Source organism: Diceros bicornis, chromosome 13 (genome assembly GCF_020826845.1).
Source record: "Diceros bicornis minor isolate mBicDic1 chromosome 13, mDicBic1.mat.cur, whole genome shotgun sequence".
Lineage (NCBI taxonomy): Eukaryota > Metazoa > Chordata > Mammalia > Perissodactyla > Rhinocerotidae > Diceros > Diceros bicornis.
The window spans coordinates 43365119-43384155 of NC_080752.1; the positions used below are offsets into that span (position 1 = coordinate 43365119).

Genomic DNA, 19037 nt, shown 5'->3' on the forward strand with positions numbered 1-19037 from the left:
ACGCGCACACACACAGAGGCAAAATAAAGGCTAGAAAGAAACACAGTAAAATGTTAGTAGTAGTAAGTATATTTGGGTGGTGGGAAAAGAATGTCTTCTTTTTATGTGTCAAATGTTTTTAATTAGGGTTTATTCCTTTTATTCTAAACTTTTATTTTTTTTCTTTTCTTTCTTTTTTTTTTTGTGAGTAGACCAGCCCTGTGCTAACATCTGCCAATCTTCCTCTTTTTTGTTTTTTTTTTTTTTTGCTGGGGAAGACTGGCCCTGGGCTAACATCCATGCCCATCTTCCTCCACTTTATATGGGACACTGCCACAGCATGGCCTGACAAGCGGTGCATGGGCGAGGATCCCGCTAGCGGTAGAGCACGCGCACGTAACCGCTTGCGCCACCTGGCCAGCCCTCTAAACTTTTGTTGTTATTTCTGATAAGGCTTCTGTTACTTTTATAGTGACAAAAAATGAAATAAAGCATTTTGTGCAAACCTATATCATCTCATTTAATCCTCACAAAAGATTCTCTCCTCTATTTCACAGATGCGGAAATCGAAACTCAGAGAATCGAAGTGATTTGCCCAAAGTTGTATAAGAAGCAATAGGCGGAGCTGGGATTTGAACCTCTGTCCGGTCTGACTCCGGAGGGACAGGGCAATGGAAAAGCCTCATCTGTCTCTGTGGGGTCAGGAGAACCGGTTCGTATCTGTTCTAAGCAGATTTGTCTTTAGCCCAAGGAAGACTTTGTAACTAGAATTGTCCAGAGGAGCGGTAATAAGTTCCCCGCCAGCACAGGACCACGGAGTGTCCCGGAGGGGGTTCAGGAGACCTGACACTATATCTTCCTCCTCAGACCCAAAGGGCAGGGCCGTGTCTTCCTAGAGACCCAGCTACACAAGGCGGGCCGCGTTCCCTCGTTCTAAGCGGGAGGACCGCGCGGGGGGCGGGGGTGTACCGGTGTTCTGGGGCTTCTCCTTCATCTTCATCATCGTCCCCCTCCACCATGGGGCACATCACTGATGACTAGGGACGTGGGGACCAGCTTTTATCGACTCAGAGCCTCCCGGTGTCAGGTCCTGATCTAGACCTAAACCGTGAGAGGTAGGTACTGCAACCCCATTTTAGAGACGCGGCGACTGAGGCTGGGAGCGGGAAATCGCTTACCCAAGAGCGCGGGGCCGGGTCCCCACCCCTCCGGGAGCGGCTCCACCCATCCTGGCGGGGCGGGGCCGGGCGGGGCTGCCGGCTCCGCGGGCGGGCGGCGGGCCATTCAGCAGGCGTCCCCGAGCCGCGACCATGGAGCCGGCGTCGCTGCAGGACTTCGTCTGCGCTCTGGACCCCGCCTCCCTCCCGCGCGTGCTGCGGGTCTGCTCGGGGGTCTACTTCCAGGGTGAGTGGAGGGCCGAGACCCCTGCGACCCCCGGCCCCACCGCGGCCAGGCTCTCCCTGGGTGTGGGGCAGAGGCGCTTTCAGGGCGTTGGAAGGCCGGGAAACTGCGCCCCGGGTTCGAATCCCGACGCTGCCACTGCCCAAGCTGTGTGATTTGGGGCCACACTCGGCCTCTCTGGGCCTCGGCTTTTGCTTCCGTGGGATGGGGGATCGCTGATTGCCCCGCAGGATGCTGATGAGAAATCAGTGGGCTCAGGCTCGGAAGGTGGATGGAACCGAGCCACGCTGAGGTGGAACCGCTGTGCGCATTGATCACGACTGTGCTGTGGACGCGGCTTTAGGGCGCTCATGACGCGTAACTTTTGCTTGATTCTTAAGTGCCAGGTCAGTCCTCCCCTCCGTGTGCCCTCCCATTCCTCCCCTGACGCCCATCTACACGACTGCCTTTCAGTCCCTCCAACCCACCTTTGCCCTCTGCTTGGCATGGGCAGTACTTGATCTGATCAGCTCTCAGTTAGCTTAAATGGCTCCTCCTCGGGGAAGCCTTCCCGGCTCCCTGCTCCTTGCCTGCCCGCACATCTGCCCACCTGGTTCACAGGGACGGATACACAGCAGGGACTCAGTCACTAGTTATTGCCTGAAAGAGCAAGAGGCGAGGGATTGACAGGCGGTGGAAGGGGGAGGGCAGCTGCTCAGCAGAGGGGAGGCGGGGGCTGCTGTGAGGCTGAGGGAGGAGCTATGAACGGCTGAGTGGGGAAGGGGGAGGTGGAAGAGAGAGGCAACCGAGAGGCTCTGGGGTGGGGGCACGCTCTTTCCTTAAGAGGAAACTAATGCCTGGGTGCCCTGCCCCGTCCTGTTCCCTTTGTCTCTTCCCTTGCTCTGCCACAGTAGCCTCCAGTAAAGTTCTGAGGCCCCAGGTGGGTCCTAGACCGAGGGGCAGACACGTGGAGGGCCACCACACAGTGGGTCTCGCCAGGTCCACTTGGGAATCTGACGGATCTGGGTTCAAATCCTGCCTCTAGCTCCTGGGGCTTTCTGCAGACACTTGTGCTCCGCTCTCCTCGCGACATCCCCTGCCTACTGTGTGTCACAATACCTGAGTTTCCTCATTCTGCCTGACCCCACTGGTGGGAAGTGGCGGAAGTTAGGGTCAGAGAAGAGCCTGACGGGTGCGAGTGTGGAGATGGGGGTGAGTGTGGAGGACGACAGGTGGTGACACTGATGGGGCAGGTGGCCGAGCGGGACGCTCGGAAGCGGTCAGCCGCGTGGTTAGGAGCTCCAGCCTTGGAGGCAAATGCCCTGGGCTCCGGTACCCAGTTCTGCCTCCTATTACCTGATGATCTCGACCCACTCAGCCTCTCGAGGCTCAGTTTCCTTCTGTAGGTAGGGGAAACTGTCCCTCCCTAAAAGAGCAGTCACGGGTCTTAAACGCCATGATGCGTCCTCAGGACTGAGGCGCCAGGTGTATGGTAAGTGCCCGGCCTCCACGGTCCACCCCCTGAAGCTGTAGCCACAAGCGTGTGTTTTATGAGCCTGCGTGCACTTTCCTGGGGAGAAGCGGTGAGGTCTTCACCGGTTTCTCAAGGCTGTTGTGAAGGGCCCGGCTGGGGCTGCCCTGGGGCTGGGGTGGGGTCAGGTGGCCTCACAGCTCGGCCACCTGCACTTTCCTGTCCCCTGTGAGTGGGATGGAGAGCCTGTGCCCTCTGTGTGAGAGCCATCTTTACTGAGCGCCTCCCATGTTCTGGACATTGCTTTAAGCACGTGACACCTGAAAGGTGGGGCTGCCGTGCTTGAAGGGGGGGGGGGCCCAGAGCACTGCCCACTGGGCTCACCTGTCAGTGGCCCTCCATTCTCTCCTGTGCTTCCTTTAAAAACAATTCATCTAAAGACCCTCTCTGGGCCTGATTTCGTAGCTGTACAATAAAGGAGTCTGGATCCACTGGGTTATTTACTCATTCCTGACTTGAACACGTACTTAGAGGCTATGGCTGTGCCGGCTGCAGTGATGCTGAGATGGACCAGCTCTGCCCTGTGAGCTCAGGGTAGGAGGCACAGGGATGTGAAGGCCAGAGAAGTGTACCAGAGGGGTCCGTCCAGCGCTGATAGAAGGCAAAGGCAAGGTTTCTGCTGCCCGAGGCAGCTGAGCCGGTGGTCATTAGATAGGGAAAGACAGGGAAGGGCATTCCAGGCAGCTGGAACAGCATGTGCAAAGGTGTGGCAGAGCAGAGCTTGTTGGGGAACAGGGCACAGGCCGCCCAGTGCTTGACCCTTGCTGAACGGGGAAACTGAGTCTGTATCTCCACAGGCTCCATCTACGAGATCTCTGGGAATGAGTGCTGCCTCTCCACGGGGGACCTGATCAAGGTCACCCAGATTCGCCTCCAGAAGGTGGTCTGCGAGAACCCGAGGACGGGCCAGACCATGGAGCTCGCCCCCAACTTCCAGGGTAAGGCTGGCACCTGTCTCCCCGACTGCCCTGGCAGCCTCCAGGCACACCTGCGGACTCACTCTTGGGCTTGCCGACCCCAGCACACGCTCCCACCCCTCTGGGTTTGCACACGCAGCTCTCATATCCACCACTACACAGCCTCCAGGCCCAGATGTCCTCAGCGGTCTGATGATGCCCTGAGCCTGGCATGGCTGTGCCCTCTTCCTGTCCATGTCTCTGAACACCTGCCTCTCCGCTGGGACTTTCCTTGTTCCAGGTCTTTGTCAATGTGCCTGTCTCTGTGTTTGCTCACACATTCACTCACCAAACATTTACTGACACCTGCTGTGTGCCAAGCCCTGTGCTGGGGGCTGGGAGTGTGGGCCTCAGGATGAGCTTCCAGGATGACAGTGAGTGGAGGGCAACAGTAGAAGTAGGCAAGTTTAGGGATGGCTCCGGGCAGGAGTAGCCTGACTCAGGGGTCTGTGCAGGCTTCCTGGAGGAAGTGGCACCTGAGCTGAAGGAAGGATCCCAGCTAGAAGGAGTAGCACGTGCACATTTGGTGCTCCAGAAACCCCAGGTAGCTCAGTTATTGCAGTTATTTTGAAGCGTGGGGGACCGTGGGCCGGGACGCTGAAGCCAAGAGCCCGGATGGGAGTCCCAGCTCTGGCGGCTACTCGCTGTGGCCTTGGCGAGTTCTCGTGGCCTCTCTGTGCCTCAGCTTCCTCCTCTGTGAGGGGGTGGTCAGGCCTGATGTGAGGGTTAATGAGGTGCCGTGCACGCAGCGCTTAGAGCAGGGCCTGGCACAGAGCAGGCGCCCTCTGAGGGCTCATTCTCAATATCATTTACTGTGATTGCCCGAACAGACGGGTGAGGCCATGGGTTCCTGGTGAGGGGCCAGCGGCGGGGAGGTGAGCAAGAGCCAGACCACCAGGGGTCTTAAGGGGGGAGCGGACACATTTCTTTATTTTGAAGGCATTGAGGAGCCAATGAGGGTTTTACATATGGAAGTGATGTGTTTTATTTTGTATTTTGAAGGTTTTCTTTTCTTTTTTTTTTTTGTGAGGAAGATCAGCCCTGAACTAACATCCGATGCCAATCCTCCTCTTTTTGCTGAGGAAGACTGGCCCTGGGTTAACATCCATGCCTATCTTCTTCTACTGTATATGGGATGCTAGCACAGTACGGCTTGGCAAAGTGGTGCGTTGGTGCGCGCCTGGGATCCGAACCTGCGAACCCTGGGCCGCTGAAGCGGAGTGCGCGCACTTAACCGCTTGCGCCACCAGGCCAGCCCCTGAAGGTTTTCTTTTTCTTTTTAAATAATTTCAAATTTACAGAAGACTTGCTAGAACTATGGTAAAGCCTTTATCCAGATTCAGCAATTGTTAAATATTTTGTTACATTTGCTTTCTCTCTCTCCATACACACACACACACATGTGCACACGAACATATATTACTATATATGTATGTGCATATGTATATTTTTTACTATTTGAGAGTAAATTGCAGACATGATGCCCCTTTACATCTAAATAGTACTCCTAATATTTAGTATATCTCCTAAAAACAGGACATTTGCTCACAAAACTATAGTTCAGTGATCAAATTCAGGAAATTTAGGGCTGGCCGGGTAGCGTAGCGGTTAAGTTTGTGCACTCCGCTTTGGTGGCCCAGGTGGCCCAGGGTTCACAGGTTCAGATTGTGGGTGTGGACTTACACACCACTCACCAAGCCATGCTGTGGCGGCGTCCCCATGTAAAGTAGAGGAAGATGGGCACAGATGTTAGCTCAGGGCTAGTCTTCCTCCGCCACACACACAAAAAAAAATCAAGAAATTTAATAATGATACAGTGCTACTGTCTAACCACAGTCTGTATGCAGATTTCACCAGCTGCCCTGATAATGTCCTTCACAGCCGGGTTTGCCATTGACCCACAATCCAACCCCAGATCCCCCCTTGCCTGCAGGAGAAGGTCCAGCTGTGGGTTACAGCTGGACCAGCTCCTCAGCCTTTTTGTCTTGACATCGACATTTTTGAAGAGCGCAGACCAGTGTTTTTATAGAATGTCCCTCAGCCCAGGTTTGTGTGTTTCCTTGATTAGATTCTTGTTGAGCGTTTTGGGCAGGAAAACCCTGGAAGCGATGTTGTGTCCGGCCGGGGGGTATTTGAGGCCAGTCCGGTGGCAGGAGAAGCGTGGATGCGGTGCTAGAGAGGGCAGTCAGGCAGCCAGAATTGGCAGACAGGATGCAGGAGTCAGGAGGGTGGGCAGAGGTCCCAGGTTCTAGTTTGGGAGAGAGGGACAATGGCGCTGCCCCAGGATGGGGGGATCGCTGTTGGATGTACGGGACTGGAGCAGAGGTGAGGTACCTGGAGGCAGAGTTGGCAAAGTCAGAGGCAGGTAGGGGTCAGGAGGTAGGCACACATGGCAGTCGTCAGTGTGTCTGTTGGGGAACGTGTCCCTCTTCTGTTCCCTGTCTCTGGTGACAATCCCTCTGTGTCTGTGCCTGTCTGTATCGGAAGGCATTGTCCCCACCTCTGCCGCTCACTGTCCCTTCACACATGGTCACTTGCTGCCTGCTGTCCCTCAGCCCTGCAGCCCAGATGCCCCTTAGCACCTGTCCTGGGGGATTCTGGCTGGGTTCTCTGCAGCCGGACCAGGGCCTGGTATATGAGGCTCTGGACCCAGCAAAGGCCTGCCCCACCCTGACACCCTCTGTTGTGCCCCACAGGCTGCTTCAGTCCCCTCACGGGCCCCCAGAGCTATGGAACCCTGGAGGAGCTGGTCTCTGCTGTAACCCACAGCTCCAAGAAGCTGCCCGTTTGCTTCCTGTCGACCCACAGAATCACCACCGACACCAGGGTGGTGCCTGAGGACGAGCCCCTCATGCTTGAGGCTGTGGAAACGCGCTTCGGGACCTGCTGTGCCCGCTGTGTGCTGGGTACAGGAGCCCATCGGGTCATTCTGCACCTGCCCCTGTCCCAGCAGGGGCCCTTCTGGGAATGGAAGCCTGGTGCCCCTCGGACCCTGCTCCAAGCCCTGAAGGACCCAGCCATGAGGGACCTCCTCCTCACCTGCCCCACCATCCCCTGGCGTGCTCTGATCCTGAGGCCCCAGTATGAGCTCCAAGCCATCATGCACCGTGAGTTGCCTGGGCAGCTGGGTGGGGGATGGTGGGGGAGGGAAAGAGGGGGCCCTGGGGAGCCACTCTGATGAAAGATATGCCCCATCTGCCGCCCAATCTGAGTGATAATCTAGAGATTCCAGGTGGTTTAACCAGTATATATGAAGCAACAGAATAAAGATTCCCAAATAGTGAGAAGTTAGGTATAAAAGGAGATAGGGAAATGGGATAACTTAAAAGTGAGGTACTTTATTAAATTGTGCAAATGTTGGGTTATGAACTTGCTAGCAGCTAGGACAAAGAGACATAGTGTTACAAAATGAAACAGTGACCATTTACTCGGGAGAAACATATTTTCTTGCCTCTGGGGATAACAGGATTGTTCCTGAAGGGGCTTCTGTTTGGGTGACAAAAGGCACTGTCTGAGTGAATCCGCCAGCTGTTTCATAGGTTATTTCTTAGGACAGTTCTCAGTGCAGGCTGGTGGCACCATGCAGAGCAGGGTTGATGAAACAGGCAGAACCAGGCCAGGTCTGGCTGGTCGGAGGCCAAGCCGGAGCGTAGGTAGAGGTATGGTGCCCGGGGGACCTCTTCCCTGGAGGACAGAGAGTTCGAGGTTCCACTTCCTGGCAGTTACCTAGAAAACAGCTGGTCAGTGTTGCTGGCAGACAACAGAGCCAAGCAGGGATTCTTTGCCTTTAAAAAAAAATCTTTTAAAATGACTTTATTATGGAAAAATTCAAACATATACAAAAGCAGGGAGTAGTATAAGGAACCTCCATGACCCCATCACCTAACATCACAATTATCAACTCATGACCTGTTTCATCTCTCCCCACCCAACCCCACCCAATTATTTCAGAGCAAACCCCAGGTATCATTTCTTTTGTAAACACTCCAATATGTGTCTCTTTTTAAAAATGACCCTGGTGGCATAGCGGTTAAGTTCGCACGCTCCGCTTCAGTGGCTCAGGGTTTGCGGGTTTGGATCCTGGGTGTGGACCTATGCACTGCTCGTCAAGCCAGGCTGTGGCAGGTGTCCACATGTAAAGTGGAGGAAGATGGGCACAGATGTTAGCTCAGGGCCAATCCTCACACACACAAAAAAATCACTGCTTTAAATCACTCTTTTTTTTTTTTAACAGACACACAATACCATCATCATATCAAAAAAGTTAATAATAACTCCTAATACCACCACTTCTTGTTTGAATTTCCTCATAAGTTGTTTTTTTTGTGTGTGTGAGGAAGATTGGCCCTGAGCTAACATCTGTTGCCAATCTTTCTCTTTTTGCTTGAGGAAGATTGACACCGAGCTAACATCTGTGCCAATCTTCCTCCATTTTGTATGTGGGATGCTGCCATAGCATGGCTTGATGAATGGTGTGTAGGTCCGTGCCTGGGATCAGAATCGGTGAACCCCAGGCCACTGAAGCAGAGTGTGGGAACTTAACCTCTCTACCACTCGCCCGGCCCCTCATAAATTTTTTTACAGTTTATTCACAGCAGGATCCAGATAAAGTTCACAACATTGCTGTTGACTGTTAATATCTCTTAAGTCCCTTTTAATCTATTGGTTCCCCTTTCTTCTCTATTTTTCTTGTAATTTATCTGTTAAAAGGACTAGGCCATTTGTCCTGTAGGCCTTCTCACGTTTTGGATTTTGTTGTGAGCATCCTAGTGGTGGTGTTAACCTGCTCCTCCATACCCTGTATGTCCTGTTGTGTCGGCCCCGAGACCCCCCCCGAGGTTTGATGATTCACTAAGGGGAGTCCCAGGCCTTGGCATATAGCCGTACTCCCAGCTGTGATTTAGTACAGTGAGAGGACACAAAACACAGTCAGCAAAGGGAAAAGGCGCATGAGGTAAAGTCCAGAGGAAACTCAGCACAGCGCCCAAGAGTCCTTTCCCTGGGGAGTCACACAGGACACGCTGAATTCCTCCGGCACTGAACTGTGACAACATGCATGAGGTGGTGTCTACTGGGAAGCTCATTAGAAACTCAGTGCCCCAGGCGTTTACTGGGGGCTGGTCACGTAGGCACCCTGTCTAGCACGTACCAAAATTCCAGACTCCTGAAAGGAAAGAAGGTGTTCAGCATAAGCCACATTGTACAGTTTAGGCACAGTGAGCCACTCTTATCAGAGCATGCTGGGGACCCTCCCGAAATCCACGTTCCCAAAGGCTTGCCAAGGACTTTGCAGCCAGGCCTTTCTAGGGAGAGCAGTCTCAGGCCTGCCATATTAGCGCTTTTCTGCACAGCTGTAAATGGGCACTTAGAGGCCTGACCAGACCCCGGAGGCACACGGTTTCTCATTGCTGCATGAGGTGTGGGCCAGGGACTCCCCACCTGGCTCTGTGTCTGCCTCCAACCTGACGAACTTGCAGCACCAACCTTGCCATGTGGTGTGGGGCAAATACCACAACCGATGGGCCAATGTTTGTGAGGTGAGCTGCTGTTGCTGATCTAGGCTGTTGCCTAGATCCATGATTTCATTAGGAATTGCCATGGTGATATGTGAATCCTATCATTCCTTCTTCATTTATTAGCTGGGAAACTACGTAGAGAGAAACTTCCCGTCATCTACTCATTGGTTACAGTTTGTACAGGAAATACAGGGCGCTGTGTTTGTCTATGTAGAGGCCCCGGGCACCATTCTTCTACCTCCACTCAGGCTCAGCCTCTGACTGGCCAGACCTGGCCAGGGTCTGCCGTTTTCATCCACCATCCCTGCTCAGCATGCTGCCACCAGCTGCACTGAGGAATGTCCTAAGAAATAACCTTTGTTTACTAGTTTTAAAAATAGTTTGGCTATTTTTAAAGTTGGTTCCCTAGCATCCTTCATGGGTGATTATTTAGGGTTTTTTTTTTGAGGAAGATTGGCTAACATTTCTTGCCAGTCTTTCCTCTTTTTTTCTTTTTTCTCCCCAAAGCCCCAGTACACAGCTGTGTGTGTATCATAGTTATAGAGCTGTAGCTCTTCTGTATGGGATGCTGCCTCAGCATGGCTTGATGAGTGGTGCATAGGTCCGTGCCCAGGATCCGAACTGGCAGACTGTGGGCTGCCGAAGCGAAACGCACAAACTTAACCGCTAGGCCATTGGGCCGGCCCTGTGGGCTTTTTTTTTTTTTTTTTAATGAACTCACAGATGAAATGTTTTCAATGTTCCAATCCACTGAAGTTATTATTCTTATTGATGCTCAAATTATCTCAGCTTTGGCCAGTGGAAGCCTTTTCAGGTTGGTTCCTGAATCCTTTTGACATACCTGCGTAGTCTTGAATAGATTTTCTTGCTTTGTGCTATAAAATGTTCCAGGCTCATCTTGAACATTTCCTCCCCAGAAACTGAAGTAGGCTCTCTCCCAGGGAGCCCTGGGCTCTTGTGGGAAATGGTAGTAAGAGACCACAGTCTGGGGAGCCAGGGGTTTTAATGGTGAGTGGGGCTTGGGAGGCTGCGCTGGATAATGAGGCAGCTCAGGTAATCCATAAAGTATTTTGAAGTAAAAACAGAACAGTACAATGAACCATGTGCCCATCTCCCAGCTTCAACCAATTATCAGCTCATCTGGCACAAAGCAAAAATCCCACAATGTGACCTGAGGGAAGTCAGCATCCCCTGAGCCTCAGTGTCCTCATCTGTGAAGTGGGGAGGCTGTTCCCTGCTCAGTGGATCAAACAGTACAGTGGAGGGTCCAGTTTTCCTCTGACTCTGACAGAGCCGCCTCCTGAGTCTATACACCAGGTACTGATCTTCGCCCAGAGAGGAAACAAGTTGCCCAAGGTCGTTCAGTCAGTGTTTTTCTTCATTTGGTTTTATCTCTTTATTTAAATCCAGAAAGGATTTGGAAAGGCAGCTTGCAAAATTACATTCAAAATTTAATTAAAATTTAAAAAGTGGTTGAACTGATTGGATATTTGATGATATTAAGGAATTACCAGAGAATTACTATTATTTAGTTGTAGTAATAGCATTATGGTTATGTTTTTGCTCATTTTAATTATTCCTCCTTTTAGAGATACACACTGAAATAGTCACAGATGGCATGATGACTCTGATTCACAATAATTCAGTGGAGGGGGACTAGACAGATGGTGTATAAGAGAAGATGGACCATGAGTTAGATGTTGAAGCTAGGTGATAGGTATATGGGGGTTCACTATACTGTTCTACTTTTATAAATGTTTAAAAATTTCTGTAATAACTTTTTTAAAAAGAGGTTGAAGGAAAGGAGTGGGCAAGGAATCTGGTACACGAGGAAAAAGCTGGTAGGAAGGAAAAGATGAGAACAGAAAGAGGCCAGTCAGTCCAGACCTCTCTGCTGGGGTGGAGGGTGAACCACCGGGGTGGCGTGTGATGTGCCCCTGAGTTGACCTCCCCTTCTGCAGTGCGCAGGACCATCGTCAAGATCCCCTCCAACCTGGAGGTCGACGTGGAAGATATCACTGCCACCTCTCAGCACGTCCACTTCATCCAACCGCTGTTGCTGAGCGAGGTCCTGGCCCGAGGAGGACCCTTCCCCCTGCCCACAGAGATTCTGGAAGTTCCAGAGGGGCCCCCCATCTTCCTCAGTCCGTGGATGGGCTCCTTGCAGAAAGGCGAGAGGCTCTGCATCTATGGCTTGGCCTCACCCCCTTGGCGGGTCCTGGTCTCAACCAAGGGCCGGAAGGTGCCCAGACACTTCATGGTCTCAGGGGCCTACCAGGGCAAGCTGCGGCGGCGGCCAAGAGAGTTCTCCACGGCCTATGACCTTCTGGGTGCTCTCCAGCCAGGCCGGCCACTCCGGGTGGTGGCCACGAAGGACTATGAGGGCGAGGGAGTGGAGAACTCCGGGTTCGCTTCCCTGGCTGTGGGTGACAGGCTGGAGGTGTTGAGGTCTGGCCAGGCCCATGGGGTTCAAGGCAGGGATGTAGATGTCTTGGTGTGTCAGCGGCTGAGTGACCAGACCAGGGAGGAAGAGGAGGAAGAGGAGGCGGAGGACCAAGAACAGGTTGTGCTGCCCCTCTACTTCTCCGGCGGCTTCGTGGAGGAGATGAGCGATGGCCGACGCTACAGCCTGGAGGATTTGACTACCCAGTTCTCACTGCCCTGTGAGGTCAAGGTGGTGGCCAAGGATACTAGCCACACTGCTGACCCTCTGCCCTCCTTCCCGGGCCTGCGGCTGGAGGAGAAGATCACGGAACCCTTCTTGGTGGTCGGCCTGGACTCCAAGCCTGGGATGTGCTTTGAGATCCCTCCCCGGTGGCTGGACCTGACTATTGTGGAGGCCGAGGGGCAGCCAGGCCCGCCAGCTGGGTCTCTCCCCGTAGCCACAGTGGAGGAGCTGACGGAGGCCTTCTACTACCACCTTCGGAAGTTACCCGCCTTTGAGAGCCAAACCCCCCCGCCCCGGCCCCCAAAACGTCAGGGCCTCAGCAAGCAGAAGCAGCCGAGCAGCAAGGAGAGAGGCAATAAGGTATCAATATAACTGAAGGGGCAGGAGGGTCACCTGTCGAGGTCATTACAGGTCCTGCCATTTCTTGTCTGTCTAGTGTCACGCTTCTCTTACAATTGTATAGAACCTGCAGTTTATAAACATACACGCTTTGCACCTATCATTCTTATTTGATCCTGACAATCCTGAGGTTGGAGTGATTATCCATATTTCATGGTTGAGAAAATGAAGACTCAGAGACCCTGAGACTCCCCCAAGTCGCACAGTTCATACATGGGAGGCCTGCACTGCAGCATAAGCATTCTGACTCCACGGTCATTGGGCTCTCTTTGCCGCCCCTGCTGTCACTCCCTAGTTCCAGCTTCGTCATTTTTCACTTAAACTGTTTCAGCAGCCTCTTCAACTTCTCCCCACAGCTGTCAGAACAGCCTCCCAAATCCTCCCCTGGTCAACGACGGGCCTTGGCCCCCCCTTCTGAAACCTTCAGTGGCTCGCCATTGCCGGGGGGTAATGCAGACCCCTAATATGGCATCCAGGGTCCTTTAGAAGCTGACTTCAGTCTTGCTTTCCAAGGCCCATCTCCCACCACCCACTCTGCAGGCCACGCTCCAGCCACAAAGACATCCTGCAGCTCCCTCAGTGTGCCAGGATTCCTGCCCAGCACTTGACACATGCCGGGCCTTTTGCCAGGAATGTTCCTCCTCCTTTCAGGCTCATGAGGTTTCCTCCTAGGCAGCGATCGTCCTTCCTCTTCTGTGTTCACACTGTGTGTTGTACGGAGCTTGGGGGTAGGGAGGTGTAGTTTTCAGTTAGTTGTACTTGAGTGTAACTAGAATGAGAGTTCTGTGGGGCAGGGACCCTGCTGCTCCAATGTGGACAGAGGAGGTGCCAGTGGGCACTGCACTGAAGCAAACTGAATCATAAAAAGGGGGAAAGAACCAGCCACAGAGACAGGGAGACTAAGTGTACATCCCCTTGACTCGCTCTGTGGCCTGTACTCCTTCTCTGAGCATCCGTTTTCTCCCAGTGAGCCTGACATAACATCACTACTCACAGTGCTGTCTCATTAGCTGCCACCTGTTGGGTGCTTACTTTGTGGCTGGCACCTTAATGCATTGCCCCACCTAGTGCTCATGTTGTCCCTCTGAGGGGGGCACTGATATCATCTCTTGTTACCATTGACAAAACAAGAGGCACAGAGAGGTAAAGTACCTGAGATCACACAGCTAGCAAGTGGCGGGCTGGGGTTTGAAATCGGGTCTGACCACATGGCCTGAGCGCCTACGTACTCTGCTCTGAGAAGAGGAGGGGGTGATTTATATAAAAACCACTTGCTGAACTGTGGCAAGCATATCGTTTTGGGATTTGGGGAGACTCATATTTCATACTGTGTGGGTAGGTAGTGGGATGGCAGTGGAAGTAAAAAAGATGAATCTTGAGTGTTCTCAGCCCCAGAAGCGGATAAGGCAGTCATTTTCTGACAGGACAAAGAACGGACTGGGTCATCTGGAACACAGGCCTTCCAACAGTGCTGGAAAGAATATGGTACAAAGAATTGAGAGGAGACCTCAGTTCCAGCCTTGGCTCCTCATGGAAGTGACTTTGGGCCCAGTTCCTGCTTGTTGCCCTGAACCAGCAACTTCTGCTCTCTGGGCATGAGTACTCTCCGATGCTGATCAGGGGAGCTATCCTGTTTGCTGTCTAAAGCAGGTGTGGTGGAAAGAGCACTGGCTTCAGAGGTCATGGACATGATTCTGGGTCCAAACCTTGGCCCAGCTAGGGATCCTGTGTGAGGTCTGACACGGCACTCTCTCTGAGCCTGTTTCCTTATGTGTAAATTGGGAAGTGATCCAGCTATTCAGAGAGTCACCTGTGGATTAAATGAGCAGATATGCATATAGCATCTGGCACGAGGTAGGGGTTCAATAAAAGTCCTTTCTTCTGGGATGCCTCTCAGCTCTGGCACTCTGTTCTGAGGCTTTGTGATTGCTTTTTCCCCCTTCAGCAACAGATCTGAAGGACACTGACCCAAGCTCTCTGTGGAGAACTCAGGGACACTGTCTCTAGCCCCCAACCCTATCATCTCTCACTCTGGCCTTTTCTCCCCTGCCAAAGAACATTTCATATGCTTGTAGCAAAAACACTGGTATCCTGAGAAGCCCTACCCTGAAAAGGAAGTAGAGGGGAGCAGGGGAAGTAACATTCTAAGGAAATTACATTTCATGGACTCTGCCACCCCACTTCTTGGGACCCTGCTGACTTCTGCTTTTTCTCACTTAGTCTTCTCAAGTCTTAGAAATGCAGCAACCCCCTCTGCTGCCCAAAGCCAAGAAGAAGACCTTACCAGAGGTTGCCAAAGATAGGTCAAATATGTACAGCAAGATTCCTGCCCACAAGAAGGGCCTCAGGCCCACCAAGCCCGATATACAGGCTCCAGGTGAGTCCCTGTCAGTGCTGCTCACCCTTGTCCCTGCTTCTCCCCTCCCTGCCGCTCCTCTGCTGCTTTCATCTCTGGTGGTGCTGGTCATACTCTCAGCAGGGCTCTGCCCACAGGCAGACCTTTCTACTGTCCCAGTGGGATGAACAGGCCTATACAGGGTGGGCTTAGGCTGAAGGGTCCCTACTGACCTGCTCCTAGGGGCTCCAGAGCCCTGGCAAAAAAATGAGTTCCTCCCCCAACACACTACTCTCCCCAAGGCATATAGGAGGAATGTTTGCAAAGTGTTCAGACAGAACAAATTGTGGTTTCTGGGCTAGCAAGGATCTTAGAGCATCCAGACCAACTCTTCCCTGTCCAGTGTACCCTAAAGAAGGGAAGAAACCTGCCTGAGGCCAAAGATCCTCACTGACGTAGACTCTTTTGCAGATGATGATGAACACGATTACGAAGAAATAGCTGAGCAATTTCGGAACACCGTCTAGCTGCTGGAGGAACCACACTTCTTAACTGCTGCTCCTCAGGGAATGCGAGATACCAGCCAACTGTTACAAGCCTTTGCAAGACCTTGGACAAGGTCTCACAGAAATCAGACTGCGGACAGGAAATGGCTTTGTGGGGACTGAAATGGGATGGACACTGCACTAGCTTCCCTTAGGTTCTGTGTTCCTGCCACTGAGGGCTAGCCAATCTTCTTCCTCCTCCCCCACCAAGGCTCTAAGCCTCTGAGAGACCAGGACTGTCTCCCCAGCTCTGTAGCACTCAGCACGATAGCTGTAGGTGACTATCTAAGAGTATTTCACTCTAAAACCACAGAATAAAAATGACGTCTGAACTTCCGGAAAAAATGATAACATATTACTTATCAAGTTCTGTCTGTGAGCCAGAACCTTTACAAACCCTATCTACATCCTCAACTCTCTGAGGTAGACACTGGCCTGATTTTAAAGATCAGAAAACAAGCGTGAGGGGGCCAGCCCCGTGGCTTAGCGGTTAAGTGCGCATGCTCTGCTCCTGGCGGCCGGGGTTCAGATCCTGGGCGCGCACTCACGCGCTGCTTGTCCGGCCATGCTTAGGCCACGTCCCACATACAGCAACTAGAAGGATGTGCCGCTATGACATACAACTATCTGCTGGGGCTTTGGGGAAAAAGAGGAAAAAAAAAGGAGGATTGACAATAGATGTTAGCTCAGAGCCGGTCCTCCTCAGCAAGAGGAGGACTGGCATGGATGTTAGTTCAGGGCTGATCTTCCTCACAAAAAAAAAAAAAAGAAAGAAAACAAGCGTGAGTGGTCAAGCGCTTCAGGAGGCAGACTAGTCATGAGCCGGGGTTAGGCTCACCACCTATGAGCTGACTATGAGCAAGTTATTTTAACCTAAGCTTCAGTTTCTTTACATGTAAAATGAAACTAACAGTCATCTACCTCACAAGATTGTTTTAAGGCTCAAATAAGATAATCTTCGTAAAGCATTTAGCAGAGTGCCTGGCACATAATGAACACTCAAGAAAAAATGTATAATTATTGTTGACTAAGATCACGTAGCTGTGCCTGTCCTCTTGCCACACCCCCCCCGGCTCCTAGTCATGCAAATCACCCAGTGTTTGAAATACACTATGTTCCTAGACTGTGGAGACAGTGTACTGACTGGTTGGAGAGCCTTACCATCCACTACCATGGAGATAAGAGAACAAGTACACGCCTGTGTCCACGCAGAGACTAACTCAGCTTCCAAGGTCTAGGCCTGTTCAGTGAGATAAAACCACAGGCCTCATTTCCTGAAAGTGGTGGTAGGTTCCTAGGCTGATGCAGTCACAGAACTAAGCACCACAGCCAGAGGACAGGCAATGGACAAAAAGATGATCTGAGTCTCCAGATGAGGTAGGAGCTGAAAGAGGTCAAATTTCCAGCTCCTAGATTCCAGGCACTGCACCTGAGTGTGTCCTGCCTTTGCCTGCTAACGTGTCTCTGGCTATCTGGCCCCCACTGCACCTCCCTGGCCTCCTGGCTTCCATACCCCAGCATGGAGTCTCCAGGTGACTACTGAGTGGCTACTACAGGCTGTTGAGCCAGTCCCCAGTATCTAGTGCCTCATCCTCATCGTCCCACCAGTTCCCAGGCCTTCCTCCAGAGAGACCATCTACGCTGCACAGGAAGACCCTGAGGAAGAGAGTACTCTGGAACAAACAATAAGTGAGAAAGTGAGACAGAAAGTTCCTCCTTGGCACAGTACCCCTAGGGGCCAAGCCCACATGCAAAATGCCAGTAGTTTTCACTTCCATGTTTGCACTTAACCTTGGCACCAAATTAAGCAAGATCACAAAAGTGGGGCAGAGGAGAGGGCTACCAGTTCCTACAGAAGGGGACTTCTGAGTGGCCAGATGCTGCAAGGAGGAGAAAGAAATTTCACAGCAAGGAAAGCTGGACTTAAAAGGAAAACATGTTTAAAAACCACAATTTTCTCAGAGCAATGGAGGTTGGCAAAGAATGGACCAAAGGCTTTTGTCGTCTTTACCTCTGCAATAAGCCGCTGGGTGGTGGGGAGGGTGTTATAATGGGGCTAGGGACTCCCCCTGAGCAGTGGTCTCCAAAGTGAGCACACAATCCTGGGAATCCACACGATGACCCACCGGGAAACAGAAAAGAATTATTAGTGTATCCTTTCATATTTATTTTTAATATCTTTTTTCATTTCTATTTTTGAATATAATGTATATAACACACCAATACAGTAATAGATGTAAATAACTGATAAATGATTGAATATAAACTGGGGATGGATGCTCAAAAATTTATTGAGTTTTGAATTCCCTCAACTGCATTTATAAAACAAATCTATTAATCTAGGTCAGACACTAATCCTTATTGGCCGTTCTCTAGTTAAACTCAATAAAGTACTACTATTTCCTAAGGAGCCTCATTTCTCACCAGTATACCCAGAAAAAGGTTCTCCTGGGAGCAGCCTGGACTCACTCCTTGACTGGGACACTAGGAGGTTTCTAAGAACTTGGGTCACATCACTGTTCCTGCTGTCTTAACAACGTGCCAAGAGAACGCTGAATACATGACATCCCAGGTGACCACAAACACCCAAAATGCAAGTGCCTCCTGCTAGAGCAGGGTAGAAGCCCTACAAAGGCTGGAGTTTCATTCTGCTGAGGAGTAGACTTCCTATGCTCTGGAACAAGCAATAAGCAAGAAAGTGAGACAGAAAGTTCCTCCTTGGCACAGGCCTCTGTAGTGCTCAGAAACCACACAACTCCTGTGAGACTGTGTAAATGCTAAGATAGCGGGGCATTCAGTACCACTGGGCAGCTGCTCTGTTCTACCAGGAATGCTGAACCAGCAAATCCCGTGACAACAATCTCTTATTTTACTTTATATTCCTAGTTTTATTTTACTCCTATCTTTACTTTATATTCCTAGACCAATGGGCTGACAAAGTAAGTATTCAATAAACACTTGTTGAACTAATGAGTAAGTAGTTTTTAATTGCTAAATCATCAAATTCAAAATCAAAAGAAAAAAGACTTCCCCCCAGAACCACTGCTATCGGCCAGGCCCATCTGAGGGCACTAGCATGACGACTAGAAAGAGATGTCAACCACTCATCAAAGTATCCTATCATGCATTCCAAATTCAAATGTATGATTTTTAAACCTGTTTTTAGCCACTGTCCTTTAGGAACTAATCAAGAATGGACATATTTGCAAATAAACATACTGGTTGACTGACTTTTAAGCATTAACATAGCTCACCAGATGGGAACTATTCTATATATACATAAAATAACAGCCAGATTGTTGTTCATTGTTAGAAACCAGGGGGGTAGAGCCTTTTCCACACAGCTGCTAGAAGATCTCATTTAGACACACAGAAAGCAGTTATAGAATTTTTATTTGCATGTTACACCTCATTAACTTGTCTTAGAATTAGTTCTTTCATTTAAGACATAGCTTACTTTCTGAAGTTGTCAAAAACATCTTTGAACTAGTTTCTTCTCCCACGAGAAATGGAGCTGATTAAGTTGGCCAAAAAATAGCTGTAGGCCTTTAGAGAGTCTCATCTGAGGTCAAATGGTAGATATTCGATTCAGTTCTGTGATCATACACTGCTAGAGAGTCAAAATTAAGGGTTACTTTCTAACCCCTATTAATGGCAATGCTAGATGCTTTACAAATGTTATTTTATTCGATTTTCACAAGAAACCTATAAGGAAATAACGCTGTTCT

The 19037-nt window shown here is 51.0% G+C and overlaps 1 protein-coding gene across 3 annotated transcripts; it reads left to right on the top strand.

Moving 5' to 3' along the window:
* The first annotated feature begins 1254 nt into the window (after positions 1–1254).
* Positions 1255–18279, top strand: THEMIS2 (thymocyte selection associated family member 2). Of its 3 annotated transcripts, none has more exons than XM_058553391.1 (6): positions 1255–1383; positions 3688–3828; positions 6543–6953; positions 11324–12390; positions 14650–14806; positions 15236–18279. In XM_058553391.1, the coding sequence occupies exons 1-6, from the start codon at positions 1290–1292 to the stop codon at positions 15289–15291; spliced, it is 1926 nt and encodes a 641-aa protein (XP_058409374.1). In that variant the 5' UTR covers positions 1255–1289; the 3' UTR covers positions 15292–18279. The 3 variants fall into 3 exon arrangements, 2 of the variants coding, with proteins under 2 accessions (XP_058409374.1, XP_058409375.1); XM_058553392.1 differs by lacking the exon at positions 1255–1383 and adding an exon at positions 1425–1766; XR_009221886.1 differs by lacking the exon at positions 11324–12390 and having other exon boundaries at positions 15236–15317.
* Positions 18280–19037: the final 758 nt, after the last annotated feature.

Coding starts and splice junctions, on each gene's coding strand:
- THEMIS2 (XM_058553391.1), top strand. CDS start 1,290: ATGGAGCCGGCGTCGCTGCAGGACTTCGTCTGCGCTCTGGACCCCGCC. Junction 1,384..3,687: donor CTCGGGGGTCTACTTCCAGG/GTGAGTGGAGGG, acceptor GTATCTCCACAG/GCTCCATCTACGAGATCTCT. Junction 12,391..14,649: donor GCAAGGAGAGAGGCAATAAG/GTATCAATATAA, acceptor TTTCTCACTTAG/TCTTCTCAAGTCTTAGAAAT.